We start from the raw sequence: 16142 nt of genomic DNA, 5'->3' as shown, positions 1-16142 counted from the left end.
TATTTTTTTGAGCAGTGTATATGTATATATACAATCCTAACAATGTGACAAGTTATTTCCACACACATGTATTACATAAGCTTGTAATGCTTTATATTAACGCTATATATATTCATTTGCATGTATCATTGTTTTTATTTACTTATATATGTTTATAACCTTGTAACTAATAAATCTGCATATTTTTATAATACCTGTGTATTATTGTATAATGTAGGACTACATTTTTATCATTAACGTCATCTCACGTCAAAAATAACTTTTTTATCTGAGGAAATAGTCGGACTCAGATGTGAATTGTATCAATTAGGTTGTCTACAATTCACCAGGTCATGATTTTAAGAATTTCTGACAAATTTTATAAAAACATTATTTTGATGACCATAATTAATAATTCTTAATTGAATTATTACTGCCCGACAATACTAGAACTACAAGGGGCATTATACATATGGGCACTACAGAGAGTGCATTATATGTAGTGGCACTACAGGGGGTATTATAATACAAGGGGTCATTATAAGTAACGCGAACACTGCAGCAGGGCTTTATAAATACTGGGGCACTATTGGGGGCTTTATTACTACTGTGAGCTCTATAGTGGTGCCTTATAGAGGGACCTTGTTACTGTTGGGGGCACTATAGGGGGCAATATTTCAACAACTGGCCCTATGGGGGCATTATTAATATTGGTCGTACTTTGGGAGCATTATTATTGAGCACAATATGGAGGGTATTGCTACTAATGGGATTGCTATTTGCGGTACTGTAGGGGGTACAATTACTACTGGGGGCAGTCTCGGAGCACTATTACTATGGGGGGAAATATCTGTATTGCAGTTATTTCTGCAGTATTGTATTTGGGAGCACCGGGGAACACAGTGGGCACAGTATTGGGGTAGCAGCAAGATGACAATGATGGGGCACCAGGAGAAGCAGTATGATGAGGAATCTAAGATGTTTGTTTGTCAAACTCTGCAGAGATGAGACGCGGCTGAAATAATTTGTCATGGTGGTCTGGTCTGAATGTAGAAGATGGGAAAAGAGAATGTCTTGGAGGAGACATTCCTCTTGTCATTAACCACCATCATAGAGGAGAGCCCTGTTTTCGCCTCTTTCTGAGTGGCTGCCCGAGAAGGAATCTAGGGAAGCCTCTCTGATTTTTGCGTAGAGTTCCGCAAGCTACAGTACCTCTAGAACTCAGAGACTTAAAAAGGGTTACACTCGTGTAATAGTTATCCACATAGGTAGACATTTAAGCCACATTCTTATCAGTAAGATAGGTTAGAGAGCAGAGATAAGGAGTCCGTCCGCTCCTGGTCTGACAGAAAAGACAGAAAATCCAAAGGGTGCTACTAGAGCATTTCAGCTCTGTACAGAAAAAAGGGCACTATATTTGTAATAAAGACTAATTGCAAAAAATAATTTTTAGCTCAAAAGGAGTACAATGCAATAATAAAGAATACTTACCTGTCTCCTCGCGCTGCTCCTGGTCCCCACACCGCCGCCGCTGCATCTCCCCATGCATGGATGAAAACATCCGTGTCGGAAGGGGGGGTTGGGGTTCTTAGCGAATGATGGGCGAGGGAGGGGGGTCGGGGGCGAGCAGGGACCAGGAGCGGCGCAGGGAGCCGGAAGCCAGGAAAGTATATTCAGTGTGAGGGGCCCGGCCGTAATGGGGGTGCATTTTATAGTTTTGGATAACCCCTTTGGTCTAGAGAAGATCCTCCAGTTTTCCTTCTCCACCCTACTACTGGAGTGAGACCACCTTGTCACTTTTTGAAAAAGTCTCAATGATAAATCTGGAGCGAAACTCATTTACATAGTTAACAATGCCCACTTTCCCACTAATATTTCAAAGTGGGAAAGTGAGTGGTCTAAAAACGCAAAAAGACGCAAAATTGTAGTGCAAGTGAGCCCAAAAAGTCACAAAAGTTCTATTCACCACAAGTACAATGTGTCACCAGAAAACACTCTCAGAATGGCTTGGATACGTAAAAACATTCCAAAGTTATTACCATGTAATCTGAGTCACATTTGCAAAATGGTTGTGTCAGGAAAGTGAAAAATGGCTATGTCTGGAAGGGGAGGTTGTGACACGGCCATGCAGTACTTTGCTGTAGCACGGTCACAGTCGGCTCTAATTAATTAGGACCGCACTGTTTAGTGGGTCTGTACTGGTAATGGGCATGCGGTATTCAGGTGCTGCGTGGCTATTAACAATACAGACCGACTAATAAGAGCCTGCTGCTGCTCGTACAATCGCACAGTGCTCGACCTCTACGTGGTCGCGTTGCAGGCGTGACATTCCAGCGCTGGTACTCTAATACTGGCTAGTCCTGTGGTTTACTGGCCAGGTGGCAACCCTAGAACTCATGTGCCAAACCCATACATTTCTGAGCCTTTTACAAGATCAGGTCCTGTCTGGCCACAAGGTAAAGTTAAGCTAGAGGTTATGAAGTGGGGTACCCTGGAGATCTGTCAGCTCTTATGGGAGTCTGGGGCTCTCTTGGACATTCTGGGAGAGATGACAAGTAAGTCATTTGCAGACATACACTTAAAGATATCCCAGCCCAAACTTCTACATAGATCCTTCCCTCATCTCAACGCTCCCTACTGAGCCATGTCTACCACATACCCTAACGTTGGTACTAATGGACCCCACTATCCCCACCAGCAGAAGCTCCCAGTGTCATCAGCGCCCTGTGCTCACCATGCAGTTGTAGTGCGCCACTATCGTCCCGTCCGGAGTCCTCTGCATCTCTCCTGTAATTTTATCCTCGCCTGACATTTTGCAGAAGACACAGGTGTCCGGCGGGGACATGGCTGAGGAGTCCTGTGTGCAGTCCCAGCCTCTTCTCCCAGGTGTAGTAGAGGAGTCCTGTGTGCAGCCGCAGCCTCTTCTCCCAGGTGTAGTAGAGGAGTCCTGGGTGCAGCCGCAGCCTCTTCTCCCAGGTGTAGTAGAGGAGTCCTGTGTGCAGCCGCAGCCTCTTCTCCCAGGTGTAGTAGAGGAGTCCTGGGTGCAGCCGCAGCCTCTTCTCCCAGGTGTAGTAGAGGAGTCCTGTGTGCAGCCGCAGCCTCTTCTCCCAGGTGTAGTAGAGGAGTCCTGTGTGCAGCCGCAGCCTCTTCTCCCAGGTGTAGTAGAGGAGTCCTGTGTGCAGCCGCAGCCTCTTCTCCCAGGTGTAGTGGAGGAGTCCTGTGTGCAGCCGCAGCCTCTTCTCCCAGGTGTAGTGGAGGAGTCCTGTGTGCAGCCGCAGCCTCTTCTCCCAGGTGTAGTAGAGGAGTCCTGGGTGCAGCCGCAGCCTCTTCTCCCAGGTGTAGTAGAGGAGTCCTGGGTGCAGCCGCAGCCTCTTCTCCCAGGTGTAGTAGAGGAGTCCTGGGTGCAGCCGCTGCCTCCTGGATGCTGTTACTTTCGATTCTCCAAGATGCTGAAGGCGGATCTTGGTTTCATTTCTCTCTATTTATTCTGTTGCGCAATGTTTTATTCTAGCAACCAGTGCCTGAGGAAATGGAGGTCTGCCACCTCATTTCGGAATTTGTTCTGACTGCAGGTATAAGAGTTTTACACACTAAGGTTTTATTCATATAGCATTGTTACATATATAAAGTATATGCTGATCGCCCCCCCCCCCCCTCTCCTACATGCAACTTGCGCCATATTCATCAACAGGGTCTTGTGGACGAACCCGCTGTGGGGCTGTAACTGTATTCACACAATACTTCTGTGGTGGATAAACCCCAGGAATTCAGTGACGCTAATCTGGTTTTAAGGGTGAAATCTGCTGATATAAAGAACATGCTTTGGATAAATGATTCTATGAGGTGAGAGCCCACCTTAAATATTAGGACAACTCTTCTGTCAGACATGCTGTCAGCCTCAGAAGCCCCTGTGTTCAGCCACTATGAGATCGTCATCTTGAAGATGAGTGCAGGGTGAGCTGTGGTGTGTTCTCCCCCAGCTGCTGGGGGTGGGATATAAACAGAGGCCTGCTGCAGCGGCTGCTCTAGTGAACAGGGATCGGAGCCTGGAGAAAATGGAGACTTCTGTACCCAAAGAAAGAGTGCAGAGAGTGGTGTCTATGTGCCCTTTAAGAGCCTCGAAGAGTACAATGCCCAGTGACATAGCCACTGAGCCTGTGCACCCTCTGAATATGTTATGTACATGAAGTTTTGTGACCTCAGATGGAGAGATTCATTTGTATAAGTGTACAAAAGCCTCCACCTATCTAATTCCATGCTATCCAAAGAACCTGTACAGTGTGCTACCTGCACTTTACATGTCCCACCATTAAATGGAGCATACAGTAAATGACCCTGCTCACAAATCCTCAATGCAGGGGGGATAGGGTGTATTCCTAAATAAATGATGCATTTTATCAATATACAGTAAGTCAGTAACTGCTACGTTTAGGGAACACGCAATTATAGGTACCTGAACAGTGGTGTTGGACAGTGAAGGGGTTAATGCAAAAAATTTGGTCTGGGCTATTGAAGGAGGTTTAGAGGGGTTGTCCAGTTTGTATGAAGTGATGGCCTATCCTCAGTTTAGACCAACACTAGCTAATCAGCGGGGACACCCCCGCCAGTCAGCTGTTTGGCAAATGCTCCGGTGCCAGAAGTCAGCACATAGCCCTGTGCATTGTGTAGTGGGCTTAGCTCGTCATTCGCGCTGTAGTAACCAGCTCAATTCACTACACAGTCGACAGCGCTGTGTTCCACCTTTTGCCCCCGGCGCTACACTTAAACAGCTGATCAGCTGGGGTACAGGGTGTTGGAACCCTGCCAATCAGCTAGTGATGGCCTATCCTGCGGATCACTTAGTAAAAGCTGGACACCCCTTTAAGGGGTTGTGAAAGATTCAAAAAAATTATTAGGGATATACACTGCTCAAAAAAATAAAGGGAACACAAAAATAACACATCCTAGATCTGAATTAATTAAATATTATTCTGAAATACTTTGTTCTTTACATAGTTGAATGTGCTGACAACAAAATCACACAAAAATAAAAAAAATGGAGATCAAATTTTTTAACCCATGGAGGTCTGGATTTGGAGTCACACTCAAAATTAAAGTGGAAAAACACACTACAGGCTGATCCAACTTTGATGTAATGTCCTTAAAACAAGTCAAAATGAGGCTCAGTAGTGTGTGTGGCCTCCACGTGTCTGTATGACCTCCCTACAACGCCTGTGCTTGCTCCTGATGAGGTGGCAGACGGTCTCCTGAGGGATCTCCTCCCAGACCTGGACTAAAGCATCTGCCAACTCCTGGACAGTCTGTGGTGCAACGTGACGTTGGTGGATAGAGCGAGACATGATGTCCCAGATGTGCTCAATTGGATTCAGGTCTGGGGAACGGGCGGGCCAGTCCATAGCATCAATGCCTTCGTCTTGCAGGAACTGCTGACACACTCCAGCCACATGAGGTCTAGCATTGTCTTGCATTAGGAGGAACCCAGGGCCAACTGCACCAGCATATGGTCTCACAAGGGGTCTGAGGATCTCATCTCGGTACCTAATGGCAGTCAGGCTACCTCTGGCGAGCATATGGAGGGCTGTGCGGCCCTCCAAAGAAATGCCACCCCACACCATTACTGACCCAATGCCAAACCGGTCATGCTGGAGGATGTTGCAGGCAGCAGAACGTTCTCCACGGCGTCTCCAGACTCTGTCACGTCTGTCACGTGCTCAGTGTGAACCTGCTTTCATCTGTGAAGAGCACAGGGTGCCAGTGGCGAATTTGCCAATCTTGGTGTTCTCTGGCAAATGCCAAACATCCTGCACGGTGTTGGGCTGTAAGCACAACCCCCACCTGTGGACGTCGGGCCCTCATATCACCCTCATGGAGTCTGTTTCTGACCGTTTGAGCAGACACATGCACATTTGTGGCCTGCTGGAGGTCATTTTGCAGGGCTCTGGCAGTGCTCCTCCTGTTCCTCCTTGCACAAAGGCGGAGGTAGTGGTCCTGATGCTGGGTTGTTGCCCTCCTACGGCCTCCTCCACGTCTCCTGATGTACTGGCCTGTCTCCTGGTAGCGCCTGCATGCTCTGGACACTACGCTGACAGACACAGCAAACCTTCTTGCCACAGCTCGCATTGATGTGCCATCCTGGATAAGCTGCACTACCTGAGCCACTTGTGTGGGTTGTAGACTCCGTCTCATGCTACCACTAGAGTGAAAGCACCGCCAGCATTCAAAAGTGACCAAAACATCAGCCAGGAAGCATAGGAACTGAGAAGTGGTCTGTGCTCACCACCTGCAGAACCACTCCGTTATTGGGGGTGTCTTGCTAATTGCCTATAATTTCCACCTGTTGTCTATCCCATTTGCACAACAGCATGTGAAATTGATTGTCACTCAGTGTTGCTTCCTAAGTGGACAGTTTGATTTCACAGAAGTGTGATTGACTTGGAGTTACATTGTGTTGTTTAAGTGTTCCCTTTATTTTTTTGAGCAGTGTATAAACAGCTGGCCTGTAATAAATAACATGGGGTATAACGATATCACTGTGGCTGATCTTTACATGTGTTCCTCTGATGTCAGATGCACCACAATTATTAAAAGGTGCATGCCTTTTAATAATTGTGGTGCCCTGTGTCACCTATTCTCCTCCCTGCCTACTTTTGTTTTACAAAATGGGATACACAAACCTTCAAAAAGTTGCACTTTTTTTTCATAAGTGGTGCTTTTAAAATGTGTTTCTTTTTTGTTTTAAATTCACCCCAAAGAGTATATCTGATTTTCTAAATACCTACTGTCTGCAAAGTTGTGCTGTTCTGCGTCTGTCTGCCCATGTACCGACTTCTGTCCATTTTCCGTATTTGACCTTTCGCTGCTTCATCTAACCTCTGCCTAATCTTCAGTCTAACCATGAGATGCCCCCCTGACCTTGGATTGTTAATTGGTTTGCATCTACTTTGCCAGCCTGTCTCTAAATATGGTTTTGCCTGATCCCTCGGTGCTCCGCATCAGTGTCTCTTGACCCCTGTTAGTCATCTTAAACAGAGATTTGTCCAACAGGTAGTTGCCTAGTAGTTCCCCTTCAGCAAAGTCCAGGTGTCTGTATAGAGGTTAAAGGGTGAATATCAGGGGGGGGGGGGGCATTTAGATGATGCCATTGAGAGTAGCCCTAAGCCCAATCACTTCAGTTCAAGTGACAGTGGGGGAAATACCCGTTGCGTAACACCAATCGATTTAATAACGTCCACCAGAAAACTGGAGTAGATTTCAGTTCTGGCACAAGAACAGCAGAAGATCCCACAAATTTATTAGGAGGTGTGCACCTCTTTACTCTTTCAGTTCAGTGGAAGACTTGAGGACCCGGGTGACAATGAGATTGAAGACGTGTACCATCAGGACACATGGGTCAGTCCTCCCTGTTGCAGAGCAGACTAAATGTTCTTCCCGTTATCAGTAACCGCGGTTCCTATTTCCAGTTGGTGACAAGATAGACCGTTCTTTATTGATGACGCTGAGCAGGAACTGTAGAACCAGCAACTTGGCCAGGTGCATGTTCGATTTCTGTGCCATTGGATGACTGCATGCATACTGCTGTTTTATTTTTCCAATCTCCTCGGTAATGGATTGCTGTCAAAATAAGTGGCGAGGAGTAGGAGGAGGAAAAGCATTAGGAGCAATCAATAAACGACATTAAAGTAAATGGGAAGGAACAACAGCTTCCTTCTGCTGACTTTGAGGAGCCCTGACTGCTTGGAAGAGGGTGCGGGCCGGTGGGAGATGCAGTGGTTGTTGCATCAGGATGTAACACTAAATGAGTGGCACGGTTTTCCACACCACTTTATGGTGACACTCCATGTGTTGACGCAGGGCCATTGTGGCAAAATTAGCACTCTAGCCGCACATCACCTTCTGCCAACACATCCTGCATACCCCCACACTAACGTCCCCCATTGATTTGGTAAAAAATTCTCACACTGCCAACTATGGCATTTTCCCTCCACCACTGCGTGATGCCTGTCTACCGCTGCTTTTATGAACCTGTGCACTGCTAGTGTGTTCCTCACAGGTAGTCTCCCGAGTAGCAGATGGTGTACCCTTCCCGCGTTTGGCTCCAGATCTCCCATTGCTTCCACCCTGCTGGCTCATGAGCACACTGCCACCCTGCTGGCTCACGAGCACACTGCCACCCTGCTGGCTCACAGACACACTGCCACCCTCGTTCCCTGATGGTGACGATACCCCTTCTTTACCCAACTCCCAAGTGCGATTTGGCCACATCATCATCTACATATATTTGCTTGTCACTTGTGTCACCCTCACCTGTCTCTAGCGCACGTCCCATACCTCTCGTAACATGTGCTCCCACCCAACTGTCATTATCGGCAATTGCACACCTAAAGTCTGTAGTGGCCTGTAACTGCTGACTGTCCTCACAAAGCTCATCGGCACTGAAAAGCAGAGCAGAGCCAGTGGCTACCATTACTTAGCAGAAGGAGTAGCAAAAGCAAGAGGTAGATTCAGGACAGTGCATAGAGGCAGTTCCTGGCCCCTTTTTAGAGCTCCCAATGTCCTCATGGTGCTTCCCTCAGTTACAAAATAATGACCATCACCCCATTGTAGCCCAACAGCATGCTGCCAAATAAATATAAACTCCAATACTTTCATGTTGCCATATGAGCAATACTCGTGTGTATATATATATATCAATATAACAATTACTCAATAACTCTTTTACTAATAAAATAAACACAAACCAAAATTGTGGTAGAAATTGGCCGTGGTCTTTTATTAAGGGTTACATCAATATAATACCATAACCATAATAATTAATTAAATAAATAAATAACCAATAAATAAATACTCATTTTAAAAATTCATTGAGTCCACAAATTATCCCCCCAGCAAAGCTGGGTGACTAACCCCCCTTCAATATCAGACCACGACTTCTTCTTCTTAAAAACAGGGAGGGCGGGCGGGACGACGTCCTCTTCATCCAAGCTCCGCGGCGGACAGGCTGCGGACCTGCTGCGATCCTCTTTAAATATTCAATTTTCCCGCCCAAGAATAACAACAACCAATCAGGAACAGGCAGAAAACAGGTACCTCAGCAACAGGTAAGCAACCAGGTACCAATCAGAATCCTCACTTAGCAATTACCTCAGAAAATGTAAAAGGAATCGTATATTAAAATACAAAAGGCAGGAAAATAGTAAAGACATAAATAAATTAACCCTTAAACTAATGCTCAATGACACCATGGTGGGCATTCAGTATAACTTCTGTGCCCACTATCATGTTGCCATATGAGCAATACTCGTGTATATATATATATATATATATATATATATATATATATATATATATCTCAATATAACAATTACTCAATAACCCTTTTACTAATAAAATAAACACAAACCAAAATTGTGGTAGAAATTGTCCGTGGTCTTTTATTAAGGGTTACATCAATATAATACCATAACCATAATAATTAATTAAATAAATAAATAACCAATAAATAAATACTCATTTTAAAAATTCATTGAGTCCACAAATTATCCCCCCAGCAAAGCTGGGTGACTAACCCACCAGACATGAGGGATTTATCCCACATGTCCCCCCCTAAAAACCACGGCCTTCTCTATCATGTCCTGCAAACCTGAATTAAAAATATCATTTCCTATATCAGACAAATGTACCAAATCATTCCGATAAAGGCCTGTAACAAAACCTTCCAGTTCAGTATGTCTTAAAGACCATCCATTCAGTTTAGGAAATTTTTTTTCCAAGTTTCTATTAATCCTCTTCCTAATTTTTTCCATAAAACCAAACTGCTCCCCTCTCCAAATCAATCTTGGTATAATTTCAGAAAATATCAGTGTTACATCAGGCAACATAGATTTAATACTTAACAAATCCGATTTCATATGATCTAACAAATCCAAGGTCTTAATTTTGCCTAAATCATTACCACCAGCATGAATTATTAAAACATCTGGATGTGGTAATGAAACCAACTCACCCCTCAATATCGGAATGATTTGGTACCATTTTAAACCCCTGAAACCCAACCAAAAAATGGAAATAAAACAAGAACCAAAACAATTATTCTTCAAATAATTACGCTCCGCAGCCCTTCTTTCTGCCCAGAACACAAAAGAATGGGCCAGAATCCAGATAACCATCTCCTTTGGACCTGAAAAAGATCAAAATCATTAAAGAACCAGATTAGGCCTAACATACAACTTAAATCTGTTAGATTCCCATCGACCAATTTTCTTAATTATCGCTTCATTTAATCCCAGGCCGGCAGCAACTGTTGCCGCGCCAATTCGGAAAGAATGAGACGAATACTTCTCTTTACCTAGATTCAGTAATTCCAAACATTTCTTTAATACCGCATTAAATTGATAAATTGTTAACACTGACCCATCCTCATGAATCAAAAATTACCCTTTGTTCTGAGGTCTAAATCTGAGAAAATCACCCACTGCCTTAACTGGGCACAGCCGTGATTCGTTCAACATAGCTAACTTAATCCATGTGCCTCTCGCCAGCTGATACATTTTTGATTTTTTAATAAAAATTTCAACTGAATTAACAAATAATTTAACATCGCTAACCTCTAATGGTGACACAGACCTTCTATTGGCTGCTACTAGCTCTCCTATCCGCAGTGCCCCAAAAAATATCACCACAAAAGCAGTTTTAAATAAAATCGCTTAAAAAATTGAATATGTACACCCTTCTAATACTGACACTAAAAACCCGAGTAACTCAAAAGTGATTGGTCGTCTAACATCAGCTTTTATAAACGACCTTCTAACACCTTTCAAAAATTGTCTCACTATGAATTGATTCGAAAACGACTGATGACCAGCTACTTTATAAAAGAATGACACACCTGCAACTGATGAATGTAAAACTGAATAACCGAAACCTTTATCTAACAGGGAACAAAGAAACTGAAAAAATACATCCAAATCAAAATTAAAACATGAAACATTACTAACTATACAAAACTGACACCATCTCTTCCACGCTAATGAGTATACTTCCCATGTACGCGGAGCTACAGACTTCTTAATAAAACTGTTGATTACGTCCGGATAAGATTCCAAACTCGCTTTGGACACGGAATTCCAGTTTTCTCTGCCTGTGGTACTAGATAAAAGAATCTTTCCCACTGCGCGCGGGAAAGTGAATCAGCTATTTTATTATCTTTACTAGGAATATATTTAGCTTTCAACCAAACATTAAGCTCTAAACAACAATAAACCAAATAACGTAATAATCTAACAACTACTTCTGAATGAGAAGACAAGCAATTAATTGCAAATAGCACACCCTTATTATCAGTAAAAATTAAAACTCTCTTATTCCTAAACACATTACCCCAAATTACCAATGAAACCACTACAGGGAACAATTCTAACAACACTAAATTTTTATTCAAACCTAACTCAACCCACCAATCCGGCCATGGTTCAGCAGACCACTGGCCATTCAAAAATGCACCGTACCCCCATGAACCTGAGGCGTCCGTAAATAAACCTAATGAGCCTGCCTCCCGGAATTCTTCTTGCCAAGCACAACGACCATTAAAATGAACTAGAAAATCATCCCACACTGCTAAATCGTCTTTAAGAACTCTGGTGATCCTAACATGAGCATATGGAGATTTTAACCCTTTCGTCGCCATATATAACCTCCGGGAAAAGACACGACCTACTGGAATGACTCTTGACGCAAAAGCCAGTACACCTAATAAGCTCTGTACTTCTTTCAGCTGAGCTTTCTTTACTGAAACGATTTTCTTAATTAACAATCTCGCCTTCTCAATTTTCTCCATAGGCAACCTGACTTCCATATTAACGGAATCAATTATAATACCTAAAAACTCGATCACCTGACCAGGCCCTACTGATTTCTCTTGTGCTAATGGAATACCAAAATACTGACAAATTTGTGAAAATCCTTCACATAAATGAGAACAATCATTAAAATTACCAACAAATAAAAAAACATCTAAATAATGTATAACATTCATAGAACCCAACTCTTTAATAACAACCCAGTTCAAAAAGGAAGAAAATGACTCAAAGTAAAAACAAGACCAAGAAAACCCCATTGGCAAACATTTATCAAAGAAAAATTGACCGTTAAAATGAAAACCTAACGAATTAAAACCTATTGGATCTACTGGCAAAAGACGAAAAGCAGCCTTAATGTCTGCCTTTGCCATAAAACACCCTTCTCCAACTGTACGTATAAGAGAAACAGCATCATCAAAAGAAGTATATGCTACCGACGCTATATCCTTGTCCAAAGAATCATTCAAAGACTCTTTAGCTGGATATGATAAATGGTGGATCAATCTAAACTCATTAGGATTTTTCTTTGGCACAATTCCCAAAGGAGAAACCCTAAAATCAGAAAAAGGTGGGGAATTAAAAGGGCCAGCTATCCTACCCTCTCTCAACTCTTTCACAATCTTATCCTCAACAATATCTAAATGCTTCCTAACTGATGGCAAATTATCATTTATTAAACAACCTTTCCCAGTAAATTTAGGTACATAAAAACCATTAACAAAACCTCTATGAATTAGCTCCGCCTTCAGACGGTCTGGAAACAAATCTAGCCATGGAAGCATTTTTTACCATTTCACTGGTGTCTGCGCTTTTTGAAAAATCTCTGTTTGATTGATTTTGTACAGCGGTTTGGTTAGATTTCTTAAAACACCGAAAAACAGGGTGTGCGCCCGAGCAAAATGAACACTCGTGCCTGTATCTACAATTGTTCAGCCATCTGCACGCTGACTCATTGTATGCGAAACAAACACCTTTTTTCGCAACAGCACCAGACACCATTGAATTAGACCTAACCTGAAAACCACTTTTTTGCGGCAACATTAAACTAAGCCAAAGACCCATGTCCTTAGATCCCCAACTTATGTTACTATGTACCGCTAACTTCTGACGAAAAGTTTCATCATATGTAAACCATGCGAAGCCCCCAAAATTATGGTAAGCTTCTAAAATAGAGTCCATATGCTGAAACAGACCAACACTACTATTAGGATGCTTTGCGCAAAATACTGAAGAATAGATAAAAAGGCCTGCAGCCAATTATTAAAAGATCTTGGCGCAACCCTCTTCCTATCTTCCTCCTTCTCAAATGATTTCTTCTCAATTTTAAATGAATCCTTTGCAGAAGGGAGTAACGATAAAATATCAATGTACTCCCTCCTCCAAATTTTCTCCTTTACCGACTGAGACAAGTGAAACCCCAAAGGAGAGCCGTCACATGTCAACGCTTCCTTTAAACAGGTCTCACTTATGCCAGCCCCATTATCTAAAACTAAAGTATTAGCTGACTTATTACTGATCACAATATCAGCACCTGCATCAGCTGAAATATCCTTCCACACTGATGCAGGCTGATCTACTGTAACAGGCGCACTAGCTGCAGCCCATTCAGAAAACAATTTAGCTAAGCTAATTAACAATTTACTGTCATTATATGTTGGTAGGCAAAGCAAAACTCTGCCCACATATCTCCTCACCAGTCTCCGGTCCTTGGTCCATGCTGGGAGCGCTGGAGGCCGGCAGTTGCGCTCTACTCAAAACCCCAGGTTGCGATACCGCACATCTGGAGGAGGAGCGCACACTGCTACCTTTCCTGGAACTTGCTTCTGGTGGCGAATAAGCCCTCTTCGGCCGCTTGATCCGCTTTGAAGAATGCGATTCAGCGCACTGGGACACGCTTCTTGATGACATCACAGACGCCGTCGCTTCTTCCTTGACGTCATCACGCCGCGCGACGTCACGTGAATGCGCATCTTCTTCCTCAGCCGAACAGCCGTCCGCCAAACATCGCTGAAGCCACGCCTCCCCTCCTCTCGACTCGGCGCGATGAATCAGTCTCTGCAGGAGCTCTTCCATCAGGAACGGTGAGTTCTGGCTTTCTTTCTAGCTGGACTGTAAGCGGACTCTCCTTCAGAATCTTCGGCTACTTGAAGCTCTTGCCTCGGCGCTGCTTCGCTCCTTCAAACGCCACACTGCTACTTGACTCCGCTTTATTTTATATTCTTCAATCCACCGCTTCTTTACAGCTATATTCGGCTACTGCCCCGCCGCCGCTCGCTTCTGCATGGAGATGCCGACGAAGCAAATAGCTCTTTTGCAGCTACGCCGGCAATATACCAGGGCTTCAGACGACGACCTCTGCATCCAGGCTACGACGTCCTCTTCATCCAAGCTCCGCGGCGGACAGGCTGCGGACCTGCTGCGATCCTCTTTAAATATTCAATTTTCCCGCCCAAGAATAACAACAACCAATCAGGAACAGGCAGAAAACAGGTACCTCAGCAACAGGTAAGCAACCAGGTACCAATCAGAATCCTCACTTAGCAATTACCTCAGAAAATGTAAAAGGAATCGTATATTAAAATACAAAAGGCGGGAAAATAGTAAAGACATAAATAAATTAACCCTTAAACTAATGCTCAATGGCACCATGGTGGGCATTCAGTATAACTTCTGTGCCCACTATCATTCTGCTGTCATGCAGCCTGGCTCAGGCAGCGGGATGAGGATAACACTGGCCTCTGAAAGGCCACAGGAACTAGGACTAAAGCCTATTAGAGGTAGCGGTGGGGCAGGGAGACATCGCTCCCGTGCTCCACCGCAACATTCAACTGTATCGCTGGCCTGATTACAGCGACGCAATTAGATATGCAGAGATAAGCACTTCCACAATGGAAGCGCTCATTGCCCAAGACCCTTCTGCTGCCCCCCACTTGTCCCTACCAGGCGCTGCCTGAGGCAATCACCTTGCCTCATTGGCGGTGAACCCCTGCATATGTAGCATTACAAGTTCTGGCCATACAGGATGAGAACACAACGGGGCAGATTTACTGCAGTGTCCCACTCGTGTACATGGGTACTGCAAAGTTGTTATATTATATGTTGTATCATGTTGTATTGCACACTTGTATAAAGATCCCTGTTAACAGGCTGTTAGGTGCACTACACAGATTTAGCACCACAGTATATATACCAAAGTTCAGGCCTAGTTAGAGGGAAAGTCGTGTGGAGTGGGAGTAGCTGGAGTAAGGAGTAGGGGAAAGAAGAGGACCCCCCTCCTCTCAGTGATCTCTTAGGATCCATGGCCCAGAGGAGCCAATTCCTTTGTCTCAGTGTCAAGCTAAGAAACTGGCAGAGGTGAGATCTTTATTCTACAGTCTACTCTTCTGGAATGCCAAGTGGATTTTACAATTTTCTATGTAAAAAGACTTCCGGCAGCCTCACCATTACTTCAAGGACAGACAGGCCATCTGTTGTAGCACTTGTGTGTAGAAGATAAGGATCTAAGCTACCTTTACTGAGATTAGAACAAGGCAAGGAGCTAAATACCAGTGAGTACGCAACCTCCTACCATAGCCTGAGATATAGCCACATATATAGCCTGTTACCTGGATTTTCAGCATTCAACCTCCATCTTCATGAGAGACTGTTTATAGCTGGATGTAAATTGCTGTCAAGATCCTGTTTACAGTAAAGTTCTTAGTTGGATTCGAACCCTGTCTCATTTTTCCACCTCCATACTACAACCACTCTCATCATTTTGCACCACCAAGGTGCTGGCGTCACAATATTATCTAATTCAGGGGCCCAGCCGCACAAGCACCCAGAAAATCCAATCACCATCAAGGGCACCTCAATCACCACCTGGCCGGTGTCCCCTGTAATAGAGCGTGCCCCGGAGAATTTGGTGCTGTTCTCCCCTTCACTGCACTGATGACCCAGGGAGGCATCTTCTAACCGTGAGTACCGATGAACTGTTGCGGCCGTCGGCCAACCGTGAACCTCACGCGTTCTCCCCTGTGGACCGGCCTGTTGCATTATTATTACTGATTACTTTCTAATTAAAGTTGCACTGTGATTGACAATTGGGTGCATTTATGAAAACTGACGCAAAGGAAATCTGGCTTAATTACCCATAGCAACCAATCAGATCCCTACTTTCATTTTCCAAAGGAGCTCTGATAAATGAAAATTGGAATCTGATTGGTTGCTAAGGGCAATTCAGTCAGTTTTCTTTTGCACCAGTTTTGATAAATCTACCCCAATGTGTCTAAAAGACAAAGTGGGTAATTTATTATCCTTGTTTTTGTT

At 44.1% G+C, this 16142-nt stretch overlaps 1 protein-coding gene across 1 annotated transcript in view; it reads right to left on the bottom strand.

Annotated features, from left to right (window-relative positions):
• The window catches only part of LOC120996236, a 141536-nt gene extending 137968 nt beyond the window's left edge, over positions 1-3568 (bottom strand). Inside the window, exon 1 of the mRNA XM_040426024.1 lies at positions 2714-3568. Within this exon, the coding sequence (XP_040281958.1) occupies positions 2714-2824 (111 nt within the window). The 5' untranslated portion in view covers positions 2825-3568. The remainder of the gene's footprint in view (positions 1-2713) is intronic.
• Between the last annotated feature and the right edge of the window lie 12574 nt (positions 3569-16142).

Source organism: Bufo bufo, chromosome 3, assembly GCF_905171765.1.
Source record: "Bufo bufo chromosome 3, aBufBuf1.1, whole genome shotgun sequence".
Taxonomy (NCBI): domain Eukaryota; kingdom Metazoa; phylum Chordata; class Amphibia; order Anura; family Bufonidae; genus Bufo; species Bufo bufo.
This window is presented reverse-complemented; position numbering and strand designations above follow the sequence as displayed.